The sequence below is a fragment of the Strix aluco genome, chromosome 13, assembly GCF_031877795.1.
Source record: "Strix aluco isolate bStrAlu1 chromosome 13, bStrAlu1.hap1, whole genome shotgun sequence".
Lineage (NCBI taxonomy): Eukaryota > Metazoa > Chordata > Aves > Strigiformes > Strigidae > Strix > Strix aluco.
Genome location: NC_133943.1, coordinates 21,603,594 through 21,616,632, shown reverse-complemented (window position 1 = coordinate 21,616,632; position 13,039 = coordinate 21,603,594). Strand labels below are relative to the sequence as shown.

Sequence of the window (13,039 nt, the reverse complement as noted above, 5' to 3'; positions counted from 1 at the left end):
TCCTTGCCTCCTGGCACCCTGTGTCCAGCACGAAGCTGTGACAGGATGGCATCCCACCCACAGCGGCGCAGGGGGGGCAAGCACTCTCTGGGCCAGGGACATAAACATATGGCAGAAGGTTGATCCTCTTTTCTCAGGACACTGCTGTCAAGTAATAATTTTGCATTTACCGGTTTCCATGGCAACACGTTGGCTCACAGCCTGCCAGTGACAGGCCAAAGACATGTGCGTGCTAGAAGTGCTTCCTGATGGCAAAATAAGCCCAAGGATAAACATTGTAAAGAAAGCTGAGCACCTGCCTCCTCCAGTGTCTGAAGCTCCCTCACCAGCAAAGGTGTGAGCCCAAAGCACCCCCAGCTGCTCTGCCCCCAGAATCGCCTCCCATCCCTGCTTCTGCTCCCTGCTGCCATTAAAACACGCCATTCAGTGGAGAGGTTACCTGGCTGGGGCTGGGGCCTGACTACAGAGACTAGACTCAAGCAGCTGTCGAGCTGGGACAGCTTGGAGATGATAACCCCTTGTTGACCGTTTTCCCCTTGTTGAGGAGTCGGCAATGCAGGAACGCTCCTCCACGCAGATCCCGCTGGGTCTGTGCACACCCCATCTGGCATCCTCAGCTTTCAGACTCTCCTCTCCACTGCGTTTCCTAGGTCTTAGTGCTTGAAAACACCTCAAGGGCAGAGTGCTCACTGGCATTGACTCCTGATCTTGACTGCATGCAATAAACATTAAAAATTGCTCTGTGCATGCATGCTGAGGATTGAGGGAGCCCTCATGACTTTGCATATCTCCGTTAAGTAGGTAGTGGGGCTGAGTTTAGTAGAGGGATCCAAAACTGCACATGGGATATGGGTGTACATCATTATTTCCAGCATGTTAGGAGGGGACTCCAGGGAAGGATAAGCATCCTAAACTGTAAAGCTCAGAAAGGAAGTCTTACTCTATGATGATTAATTCAAGAATAATGGGGTTTATACATCTGGCTCCACTTAGAGATAACACTGGTCTCCAGATAATCCTCAGGTCTTCCTTTCAGTTCAGAGTACAGTGGGGTTTTCAGAGGGCTAGAAATAGAACACTCGGGAGGGACTTTCATAGAGGAAGTACACAAGGCAAAAAGCTTCACAGACTATGCAGCATCTGGCCAGGTGCACAGGATCACTTCTTTAAAAGTTTGATCCAAAGACCTAATAGAGTTGTCTGCTGGAGTGAGGCAAAATGAGCCTTGCCAGGATGTGGAGGTGTTGTCCATGGTGTTTCCCTTGGCCCTGTGAGTCCCCAGCAGAGCTGGGCACAGCTCTGTGTCAGACTCTTTGCCTGGAACGCTGTGGTCCTTGGACAACATGCAGAGGATTAGGACGGGAGACAAGAAGAACATGGTTGCCCTCTGTGACTCATTCCTGTGCCACTCTGTGCCTAGCTTTCCTCTCTGTGTGTTAAAAGAGCCTTGAGATCTCTAACTAGAAAGCATGACTGAAGCCCTTTTTTTGTGATCAAGTTTTCATCTGATCCCACTGGCCTTCTTAGAGTAGGAGATCTCTCTGAAAATAGGGGAAGCATATGTTGTAAGGAGGAGAGGAGCAGTTAACTGTAGGCCAGCTCTTCAGCTTTTCCATCAATCATCTTCCCTCCTGTTTTTCAAATTTACCGCCAAAACTTCTGGTGCCATCAGGCAAAGGAGTCGGGTATTTTCAATGGATATTTTCTGGAGGGAGGGGAACAATTCTGATTCCTCCTTTCTGAACTGCATGTTCCATCTGTAATGAGTAACAGGCTGGGGCAAGCCTGGCTTGCACGAAGAGGAAACTTCTCTTTAAGGTGGAAGAAATTATTGGCTGGAATTTTATCTCTGGCTCAAATTAAAACACAGTTGATGGGGAACCTAGAGAAATGACCCAGAAAGAATTGCATGCAGTTGTGGAGGTACAGCATAGTGAGTGGCTCCCGCTCTGAGCTGCCAAAGCAATACTGTTTTCTGCTGAGTGTGTCTTGAGATCTGATTGAAGCTGCTAGCTCCCAAGAAGTTAAGGCTCAGTTTTGACTCTCTGACTGTCCTGGTAAATGGTCAAATGCCAATTGTGGAGAAAGCCAAGGGAGTTTCTGTTTGTGGAGGTGTAGAGAACCTACCCCACTTCAGGATGTGCTCGGGGCTCAGCCCTGACACATGTAGATCTTCAGCTGGAGTCAGAAGAAATCCAGGAGCCTGGTAGTCTCCTAGCTGTGGCTGTCCTTACAGCCTCTTCTCTTTGTGTGCTCTTTTACCAAGGGAGATTGCTGGGGTGATGAAGTAGGCGTATCGTTAGATTGGAGAGGGTTGGCAGTTCAGTTTGGGACAGGCTGACCATATGACATCCCTTGGGAGTAGTGTCCTACTTTCAGTATCACCAGGAATCCCTATTGTTAGCCTGTAAGTGGAGCCAAGGGATACCCTCCTCTCCTGTTTCTGTACAGTAGTCCCTCAGGCAATGCTGGTTGGGGCAGATTCATTGCTGGGGTCTTCCTTGTAGAGCTCCCTGCTGTAGATTATTCCCCACCCACAATGAATGGGGCTGTGGTCTTCCCTGTACAGCTCACTGCTCTGGAATGAAGGCAAAAAAAAAATAATGCCAAAGCAGCAGGGGAAAGAGAATGCCAATAAAGATAAATGATTTCCTAATTAAGCCTGGAGACAAGGAGGGGCAAAGAGAACTTGTTGAAGCCTTGTGGGAGCCAGAGTGAACCCAAGCAGGCTATACCACCACTCTGGCAGGGGTCTTCAGGCTGACATTTTTAAACAAAGGAAAAAGCTCATTTGACAATGGATCTTGCAAGAGCAATTCCAGATGCCTTGAAGCAAAGACTCTTCTCAAGCACCGGTGTTGTTATAATCACCAGGGGAGCTTCTGCCTTGCTAACTCTCACGATGTCATTATAAGTCTCCGATATTTGGGATTTGGTTTTAGCTGCTGAAGGCACTTTATTGGAGGGGGGTGTGAAGGAGAGCATCTCCTTTGTTTGTCTGTTTGTTGTTTTAAAGGAGATGATGGACATCATCTTGGCCAATGCACCTGGGACTGAACCAGGGAATTTGAGAACTGAAAGGAGAAGCAGTTGGGTCTTGAGCTAGAACAATCCACAAACTTTGCAAGTTGGGGCTCCTAAGACGTTCAGGGAATGGGCATTTAATCAAACTTGACTGAGTTACAGTGGCTAACAAGTTATAGTCAGATGCTGGGCTGCTTCAACTAATGGTGTGTGCAGACTTAGAGGTGGAAGGAGCTTTATGTGCCTGAAATTTTGTATGGTTTTTCCAGTGATGGTGGCTGCTTTAAAAAAAAAATCTCCCTACAGACCTTAGCCCGCTTCAGTTGCAAAATGTCACACATTAGGTTGAAGCACTCATTGAGACATGAGCTGAAATCCCATTCATCCAGTTTAAGTTCAAATGCTTTGCCTTGGGGAAGGAGGGCTGGGGTGAGGGCTGAGGCTGCAGGCAGTTAATCTGGGACAGCACATTATATACCCACAGGCATGAATTTGCCAGGTCCCCCTTATACTTCATGGATCAGGCACCGTTGAGTATCTGTGACACATACCAGGTGCAGAAAAATGGCTTAGGAAGAAAAGAATGACATGCATCCCAAAGACTCCAAACAGAAAGGAGCCCCAAAACTGTAACTGAATCTCTTGCACAAACCTGTGCGCCACCGCGGTGTTATGTTTTGTAGAGGTTTTGGAGGGGTAGTTCTCTGTCCATCTGAAGGTGCCATCCCTTTCCCATGACCTCTGTTCCCACAAATGCTTTTTCCTGATCTGAGTATTTGCAGCGTGGCTCTGCTCATCTGAATTCCTGTGCTCTGCACAGGGCTCCCCCGCCAGACAACTGCTTTTTGTATGGCACCTCCCTCTCCTCCTCCCCTGATTCTTTAAAACTAATTGGCTTTGCTTTAAAGGCCTTCTCAGGCCTTCCTTCCCGCTTCTAGCGATCCCTGAAGTTTTGGTCCTGCCTCTGATTTGCCCAACCTATCAGCCTCCATCTAATATGTGATCCAATTCCAAACTAGGACCTCTGTGCCGCCTTTGCAGCAGCACTGATCCTCTCTTTCCCTCCCCGCTACAAAATGAGCTTGTGGTTTGGTTGCTGAGATAGTGAGACCTCTGCACAGTGTCCTGGCTGCACACCTACCAGGGGTGTCTCATCTCTGTATTGAGGTCTTATGCTCTTTGGGACAGGGAGGTATCTGTTCCACATTTGGTGCTGGGAGGTTCCTGGCTCTTGGGAGGCTGCTAGCGTGCTCCTGTGAGATAGCACAGTAAGCATGGAAAGAACCTGCTCTGAGCTGGCCTCAGTACTACTCCAGGATCTACATTTTCTCAAAGAAGTTCAAATCCTGGCATTGGGGTTGGAGGAAACATTCATGGGATGGATCAATTGCCTTGAATTCCAGGACAAGTAGTACAGGAGACCCTGCCCTGACATCAGGTCTGTGCATCAGCCTTAACCCAAAACTCAGCTTTTACGTATTTATTGATTTCACGCCCCAGCAGCTGCCACAGACTTGCCTGGCACAAGGAGCAGCAGCACACAGGAGTTTGCCTCTCAACGGAGTGGCCGCAAAGTCCACTCCAGGGACTGGTGTGTGGTTGCGTTACGCTGCCTCTGTTGCCTTACACCTCTTCCCATTGCGGGAACAACTGTGGCAATTCAGTGATGTGTCCCCAGGCCAAATTGGAGGATGGAAGGGGGTTGCACAAGTGACCCTGCTCTTTGGAGCATACTTATCGATCTTTTCCCCTTTTGTTGACACTGCGTGACCCAGAAGGGACTCCAGCTCTCACTCAGACCAGTGTCAGTGTCAGCTCTGCAGAGTGAGGACTGGTCGAGTCTTCCTTTTAAAGTCAGCCTGTCCCAAGCCTGGGCACAGAGAGACAACAGCACTGCTGAGCAGAGAAGGGGCAAATCTGCTTTTCAGGTTAGAACAGCACTTTAATGTCGGGGGACAGGGGTAGGAGAGAGCAGGAAGAGTGGGTCAGGGGATGGTCGGTCCTATCCTGGGCACCCGCAAGGACATTAGCTGTCTCCCACGCCTGCCTCTCCCACAGTCCCAGCAGGTCAAACACTGAGTGGGGCAGATGATCCTGTGATGGGAGGAGGAAGGAGGACTTCACCCACTGCAGAAGGGATGCTGACTGAGCTGAAAAGTCCAAACCTTCTGGTCCTTCCCCCTCTTATTTGATTGCTTTGCTTGAGGGCATTTTTTATCCTTTTCTCATTTGCTGTTTCTGTAGCTAATCCTGAGCTAGCCAGATCATGCCCCAGAGTCTGTAGCAGCCAGCATAGGGCCACTTGTTTTTCCCAAGCACCACAAGGCACAGCCGGCTTGCCCAGCTCTGTCGTGGTGCTCTGTAACTGAAGCGCAGGGAAGATAAGGGTGGTTTCCATCTGGCTGTGCAGGGGACAGGATGCTCCTGGCTGCCACTTCTGCCCTGCTCGACAGAGGTGCTTTGCTGTGGCTGTCCCCACTCTGCTTCACACTGCAGTGATCTCTTCTACCTGATTTTATCCCACTGTGTGCTGGGGAAGATGAATGTGTTCCTTGAGGCCAGGGCACTGGGAGCTCCTGCTCCAACCCGTGGGGCTGCCTGATGTTTGATGGTTGCTGGACAACGCTTCTTGACTGTAAGCTGAAGAATTGGATATTCTGAATCTTCTTGCCAATCATTAACCTGCTCTCTCAGGGCAAATGCACCACTGTGCAGAATGCCAGGACAGCACAGAGGCATCAATTAAACCTTTGGCAGGAGTGTAAGCAGTACACGTTACAGCAATTGCTGGTGTTGCTGCTCTCTGCGGTATCGGTGTGCTTCCTGCCACCGGCTCTGTGCAAATAGAGAGGAATGGAGTTAATAGGTAACCACAGCAATGTGTTCGGTGTGTCCTTTGCAAGGGTCATGTTCGGGAAGTTCCTTTTCCTAGGAGCTCAGGTATGTTTACTATGTGCGGTGTTCTTCGCTGACAATTTAGGGGCCACATATACTGTAGTCTTCAAATTCTCTTCATCAGCTAATTCACTGACTTCTTTATTACTTATGTGTCAGACACCCTATTTTTAGAAGGCTAATAAAATACTACACCAGTAGTAATCCTAGAGCTATTTTTGTCCTGAACGACGCAGAAGAGGCTAAACTCCCATAGGGAACTCTGAGCTGCTCTCCTGCTCACATGCTCTGAGATGAATGGCTTTGCGAGGAGATGACCTGGGAAGATGGTCCTATTTCCACTTGGCAGTAGGTAAGAGGGGAAAAATGATTCAAGCTTGACCAAAGTGCTGGTGGGAGCATGACTCCTGTCATGAAAAGTTCCTCCTTGGCTGAGATGAATTGCCTGTTTCTTTTCCTCTGACTATACTGGAGGCCTCCGGGCTCAAGCTCACATTTAGATGTCTAACTCTGAGATGTCTGAATTACAACAGAGGAGCCCAGCCTTCCCAGCCAGAATTTGCCAGGATCTTTGTGTAGGTCCCAACCAAGGGCTGATCTCCCTATTTCCTATTGTAGTCTGGTACCGCAGAGGGTGATTTACTCATCGCTCCAAAGTGCCTTTTGGGGGACTCTTTTTCTCTTGGCCAGAAAGGTATGTTGGGGGATCTTCTTCTGGCCAGGCTGAAGGTCTCCTTGTGAATCCTGTCCCCCAGAGCTTGCAGACAACATATTCCCCATGGTTTATTCCTCCACTAGCACTACAGGAGATAATTAGTACGTGGCTAAGTCATATGTGCTGAGGGTCAGAAAAGACAATGAGGCAGATTTTCCCCTGGGGTAAAGAAGTGTCAACAGAGTTGCACTGCAGTGAAATGATGGGATCTGTCAGTGACCCTGGCCCTTTCACTGAACAAACAGCCCAGGGCAGCGCCTTCCTCCAGAAGAATGGCATCGTCTGGCAGCAAGGCACCCTTGTGAACCAACACAGGAGGGCTTTCCCAGGGGCTGGCGTCCCCAAGGGACATGCTGCCCAGAAGGGCAGAAGGGGACTTGATACAAAACTCCTGTGCACAACGTAATTCCTTGTGTGCTACTAGTTGGTATTTCTGTAAAAACACGCCTCAGACCTCAACAAAGTACCTGCCTTCAGGGGCAGCAGGAGGAAGAACACAAACTTGAAAAACCAATTTCCTAGGCAGTTTTGAGTTAATCCAGTAGCACTCGGAGACAGTAAAATAGAACAGATGCAGACTGGTCATCTTTGTCTTTGCCACACACAGATCAAGCAAGCTCTAGTCTCCTTTACATCCTTCAGTTCAGTTCTTCTAGTGCACAGGCATTATCCATGTGAATCAAAAGGTGCATGACTAATACTGTGAAACAAGGTATCTTTCTGGCTCTTTCAGTGCTTCCTGGAATAGGGAAATTCTCTTTACTGTGGTTATGCTCCACAGTCAAACTGATCCTTGTCTGTACCCTTCATCTCTCTCCCCCAAGTCTGTTACCTAATATAATACAGCACAGTGTGGAGACCAAGAGTAGCTACACCATTGGTCTGGGGTATGAAAAGCAAGAAAAAGCTCTTGATTTTTCAAGGGGATCTTACAATCCAGAAGAATTTCAACAAACTGTGATGGAAAACAAAAATTAGCTCTTTCTGACAGTACAACAGTCTTGTGCATTAAAACAAAATAATCCTCTGGTTTCACCTTGATGCTAATATGCTATAAATGCCAACATTGCTTTTTATTCTACTCACATTCCTCTCCAGTTCCAGGTAAAAGACCAAATGTCTCTCATCTTGTTCTTGGAGATGAATCTGGCAAACGTGCCCCCTTTCGTTAGCCTTTTGTGTCACTAGAAACTTACTAATTTGTATCTTTGGGACTTAGAACCCTTTATCTGTAAAAGATCACATCACAGGTGATATTCTAATGCTGTAGTGGATTTTTTTCAGTTACTACACACAATGAAATGTGTTGTGCATATGAGATTGCAATACAGCCAATTATCATTAGAATATCTGTCCTCTGGCAGCTGAAGGCAGTGGGTTTGTTAAGGCTTTCGGCTCTGCGCTGGCAGATAGCCTCAGCACGCTGGTGTGTGAGGGCGGTGTTTTCTACAGGACTTTAAGTTAGAGCCTTGCTCTTCCAAGCTGCTTTCAACACGTGCTGCCTGCCTTTTTGCTGTGCGTTGCAGCAATAGCTACAAGCCTGTCATAGGGGTGGTTTATGAAACAAATGGTGTATTCTGTCAATGAGGGTTGAGACAGCTGAGAGAAAGCCATGGCTGGGCTCTGCTGGGGGCAGACTACTTGGAGTTGCATGCAGAAGTACCAGGAGCCCACCTCGCCCCTTTGCCTCTGTGAAGGGAGTAGAACGTGGTCCTGGACTGGGCACTACAGCCCAACGAAGCCAACCCTCTTCATCAGGCACCCATCGTAACTCCCCAGCAAGATGCAGAACCCAACTGCCATCAGGCAACAAAAGGACCTGGAGGCCCTTAAATGCTTTGCTGTCTCTTGGACGCTGCTTGACTCCTAAGACATCACAGCAGCGAGGACCACAATGTCCAGGACTGTCACGGGCTGTTCTAAGAGACTTGAGAAAATTCAGAGAAGTGTACAGCACTGGGAGTCAGAGCAGCTTTGCACCCCTCTGAATCGGCCTGCTTGTTTAGGCACCCATGTTGGAACACGTTGGCCCAAATAACTGGCTTTGCACAGTGGTTTAGGGGAGACCTGGGATTAGAGGGATTCAAGAGATCTTTGCATACTGTCAACATTCATTTAAAAATTGCTCCACATGGGGCCTAAATTCGCGCAATTGAACACTTGACCGCATCCTGTAAAACAGGGCAGCGCCAGTATCCCGGGAGCCGTACCAAGTTGTCTCCAAGTGCTTTTAATTTACTAATATAACTAGTGAGATGTTCATGCTGTGTCCTTGCGTTGTGCCTCCCAGTAGAACAGCATGTCAGGGTGTTAAAAAGATGCCAGTGCACTTCTGTGAAGGACTTCCTATGGACGATGATTTGCACAGCCCAAAGAAAAGTCCTTCTCGGATGACACATGTAACATTGCAAATATGTCCAAAGCTAATGATTATTTTCCACATAAAAGGAATTTTGTTTGCCTTCGGCGACATAGGCCACTGGGACCTCTGTCTAAAGCTGGCAGTGTTTCCAGTCCTCTAAATAAAGCGACTGTATGACACAGACCTGAGATAAAAGCTTGGGGTAGAAAGCAGAGGGGTGTTCTCACAAGAAGAGTACACAGAGTGTTTTTTGAGAAGATGGCTAAAATGGAAGGAAATGTAGTAAAATAGAGGGCTTAATGTAGGAATCCCACGGTGGTCTCATGAGTGGTACTCAGTGTGTGTTGAAGGCTCCTGTAGATCTCTGTTAAACTAGACACAAAAGGTTTTACCTATTAGTCAGAGAGACATCCCAAGGAATGAGACATCAGTCACAGCCAGTGGGAAAGGTGATGCTTGTCTTCCCCATAGGGCTGCAGAGCTCTGCCGCAGAGCTGCTCCCTCTCCCATGGGGCACGCAGCACAGGTTGGTAGTTGACAGGGGCACATCATCTCCTGCTCTTTCTGGGCACTTCTGGCTGATGAGATGATTGTGTGCAGTTCAGCCCCACATGTCTGTGGTACTTTGGAGTGTGTGTATTTGGGGGAGATGAAGTGCTTGCCCTATTTGTTGGCCCAGATAAAGTTACAAGCTAGCTGTCTAGGTCAAAACACAAGGTTTTGATTTGCTGGCTGGAAAGGGATGAATCCCCCTTGACCCCCTGGGTGTTTGCATTTGAGTGTGTGGCACTGCTGAACACAGCCGGTGAGGCACCGGACTGCTCAGCCTCCTTGCTGAGGAAGGTGCAGAACATGTGTCTCATCTCCACAGCCCCGTCTCACAGGCAGATCCTGCTGTCCATCAGTAAAGTAGCTTTTCTCCCGTGCAGAAAGCCTGTGTGCTGTGATGCTGGGACTCTTGGGCTCAACCCCTCGCAAGACTTTCTGTGCAAATGAGAGGACGTTTCAGACCAAACCATGGCAACATGCTAAGAGCAGTGGGTTCAGAGGGAGATGCTCAGTTAGGAAATCATGGTGGATGTGATTACTGGAAAGGGTCTCATCTGAATCCTGACCAGGCTTGAGTGCCTATTCAGCTTGTGAGGTCAGGCAGCCCATCCTCTCAAGAAGGGGTGGCAGAGCAGGCAGCGCACCAGGGCCAGGAATGGTTATCAATTCATGAGGATGGTTAGCAATTGAGTAAGAAATGTCTGCTGTACTTTTCAACAGAAAGATTTCCAGACTGCAGTTCAACAAGGTGAAGCTGGAAGATGCTGGGGAGTACAGCTGCGAAGCGGAGAACGTTTTAGGGAAAGACACCGCAAAAGGCAGCCTGAATGTGAAAAGTGGTAAGTGAAGAAGATAGCAAATGTCTTGAGCTGTCTACCATTCATGCAGAAAGCAGGAGTTTCTGCACATGATCTGTCTTGTATTTTGTTTCATGCTTTCAGGATATTGAGTAAAACAATCTTGGGAGATAAGAAAAATGCAGCTTAGCATAAATGTTTATCTTTGTTATCTGTCACTGGCAATGTGGTTAATTTACATTTTAAATAAACCTACAGTCAATGTCTTTTTTTAAAAAGGGGTAAAGAGGAAAGAAAGCTGGTGGGCTTGATGTTTTCTTTTTTTAAAGAATTTCTGAGAAGCAAAACTCACCAGAAGACGAGTAATTAAACCATAGCTTTGTGATGAGTGAAGTTGCTTCTGATTTTCATCCTAGACTGTGTGCTCCATCTCTTAGAGCTCAGTGGATGGAGTCTGAGGTTAGGTGGTTTTGTTATTATCTCGGTCATAATAATGATATTGCTTAACATGATGGTTTGGATGCACCCTCCAGCTCAGAAAGTCCCTACAGTGGTTGCCAGAAGCCGGGAGGGTGTGACTAGGGGAGGGATGATTCTGTACAAGCTCTGTTTCCTAAGCTCTTCCTCCTGCCACTCACAATGGGCTGCTGTGGGAGCCTGGGCTGTGCTCTGCAGCCCTTCAGTGTGATCCAGTTTATCTGTTGTGCTCTTATTAGCATTAGTCAGATGTGAAGGAAGGTAGCCTTCTCCTGCTGCTTTCTGGCATTATTTTCTGTATTAACCTCTGTCTCAGCAGTGTTTGCAGTCCTGAATCTTTTATTCTGCAAAGCTGCCGTATCACATAGCCTCCCCCTCAGTTACTCTGCCTATAAAAACCCAGTGCTTGCAAAGTCTGCAAGGTCTGGAGAAAGGCCATCCGTGCTCAGACCTCCGTGCCTTCATGTTTCACATCTATGAAGTTAGCTCTACTGCTCTGCTGTGTTTCTTTCTGATCACGATAGGAAAGGTCCAGAGTAAGCTAACTGAGGCAGTGCCACTCCTTTTTTTTTTTTTTTTTCCTGACTCACGTTCTGGCTGTCCCATTGCAATGTAAACTGTTCCTGTTTTGACTGGGAGCTGTATGTGCAACCCCTGCTCCCCATGTGCAATGTGCACAGGCAGCGTGTGCCTGCCATCAGAGCCCCGTCTGCCTCCTCCACTCGTCCTTCCCAGTCACTAGCAATCCCCTTTCACAAGAGGAAGACTGTGATCGAGCAGAGCAAGGCTCTGACCCTGCACACTGCGTATGGCACCAGGAAAACGCACATCCAGCCACTGCAACTTCGAACTGCCCCTTCCCACCTGCACAGGTATAGTGGCAGCATTTGTCAGTTTAACTCTTCCTCCACAGGAATGGAGTCTGGCATGTCCTCTGCCAAGGGCAGGTGGTTGCTCTCACTCAGGACACAGAGGGTGTGAGGGCACACCTGAGTTGCCCAGAAATGTATTGAGACCTGAAAAACACCCAAAGATCTGCCCTGTACCTTTTCCTAGTGGGAGCTTGTGGCTGCAGGATGCTGCAGATCCAGTAGAATGACTGCTGTGCCCTGCTGTGGCAGTGCCCTGGTTAATCCATTTTCTAAGCTGCCTTGAAGTCTGCCTCTGGCCTGCCCCTCTCAGCTGCATGCACACCTTGCTGCTGCTGCTATTTGCAGGTCACCTGGCAGGAGAGCAGTTGAATGCCAGTTGTAGTCCCTTGCAAAAGTAAACGAGATGATGGTGGCTGCTGTAGGCTTTTGCAGATCTGTCACCCTTTTTTTTCACACTTTTTTCACTTCCCTCTGGAGCCACCCAGAGTTGAGCAGCCTTCATCTGTGTCCAGGCACTTGCTGTCCTAGAGTCTCTCTCTTCCCTTACTGCTGGGCCTTTTTGGGACCTTGACAGCTTTCCTCACTTCTGCAAGCTCCCTTCTTCTGTGATATCTTTCAGTAGAAAACTCCTCGGGGCATCTGCTTGTCTCTGAATCCAAGTATGTGCTGTCTTCTGTCCCTGCATTCTTCTCCAGGCTCCTTAGCATTGATCCTATTGCGGCCAAATCTCAACACAGTCCTCTATGAAGTTCTAGCAGCTTATAACAATTAATCAGAGCAGACATGCGAGCTGGCCTGCCCTCGGAGCCTTCCCCTCTTTCCCAGAAGCTTACTCCAGCTATTGCTGTTTCTGTATGTTCTGCTGCTTTATATTCTGCTTCTTACTGCTGCCCTGTCCCTGGGAACCTGGTGCATCTGCCTGTCCTGGGCAGGCTGGGCGGGGACTGATGCTCTGGAACCATCTGCTGGAAGCACACTTTCTGACCTGACACTTAGCAGTATTGTTGGAGGTCCTGTAATGTTCCTGTGATATAGATGGGGGAATCCAGGACTAGGAAAAAGTCCAGAGCTAACACCACATCTTGTGATACAGAGACACGAGGTTTGGGGACATCTCTGTGTGCCCCTGTAGAGAGGTGGCATTGCAAGAGCTGGCCTGAGGTGTTGAGGCTTGAGATGAGCATCGTGGAGGAGCAAGGTGTCATCAGCCCAACATGCTGTTCCTCTCCAGGGGTGCAGAGGCCAGAGACAGAGGCTCCTGAGCCCACTTGAGTCCTGGTTGGCAGAGAAGGAGCTCACAGATGGGACCCTCAGGCCCATGGAAATTCAGTCACCGCTGGTAAAAAAT

At 48.5% G+C, this 13,039-nt stretch overlaps 1 protein-coding gene across 5 annotated transcripts in view; it reads left to right on the top strand.

Annotated features, from left to right (window-relative positions):
• The window catches only part of NRG2 (neuregulin 2), a 171,689-nt gene that overhangs the window by 110,102 nt on the left and 48,548 nt on the right, over positions 1-13,039 (top strand). For all 5 annotated transcript variants that reach the window (XM_074839009.1, XM_074839010.1, XM_074839008.1 and 2 more), the window contains exon 3: positions 10,266-10,384. In XM_074839009.1, coding sequence (XP_074695110.1) covers positions 10,266-10,384 — 119 coding nt within the window. The remainder of the gene's footprint in view (positions 1-10,265; positions 10,385-13,039) is intronic.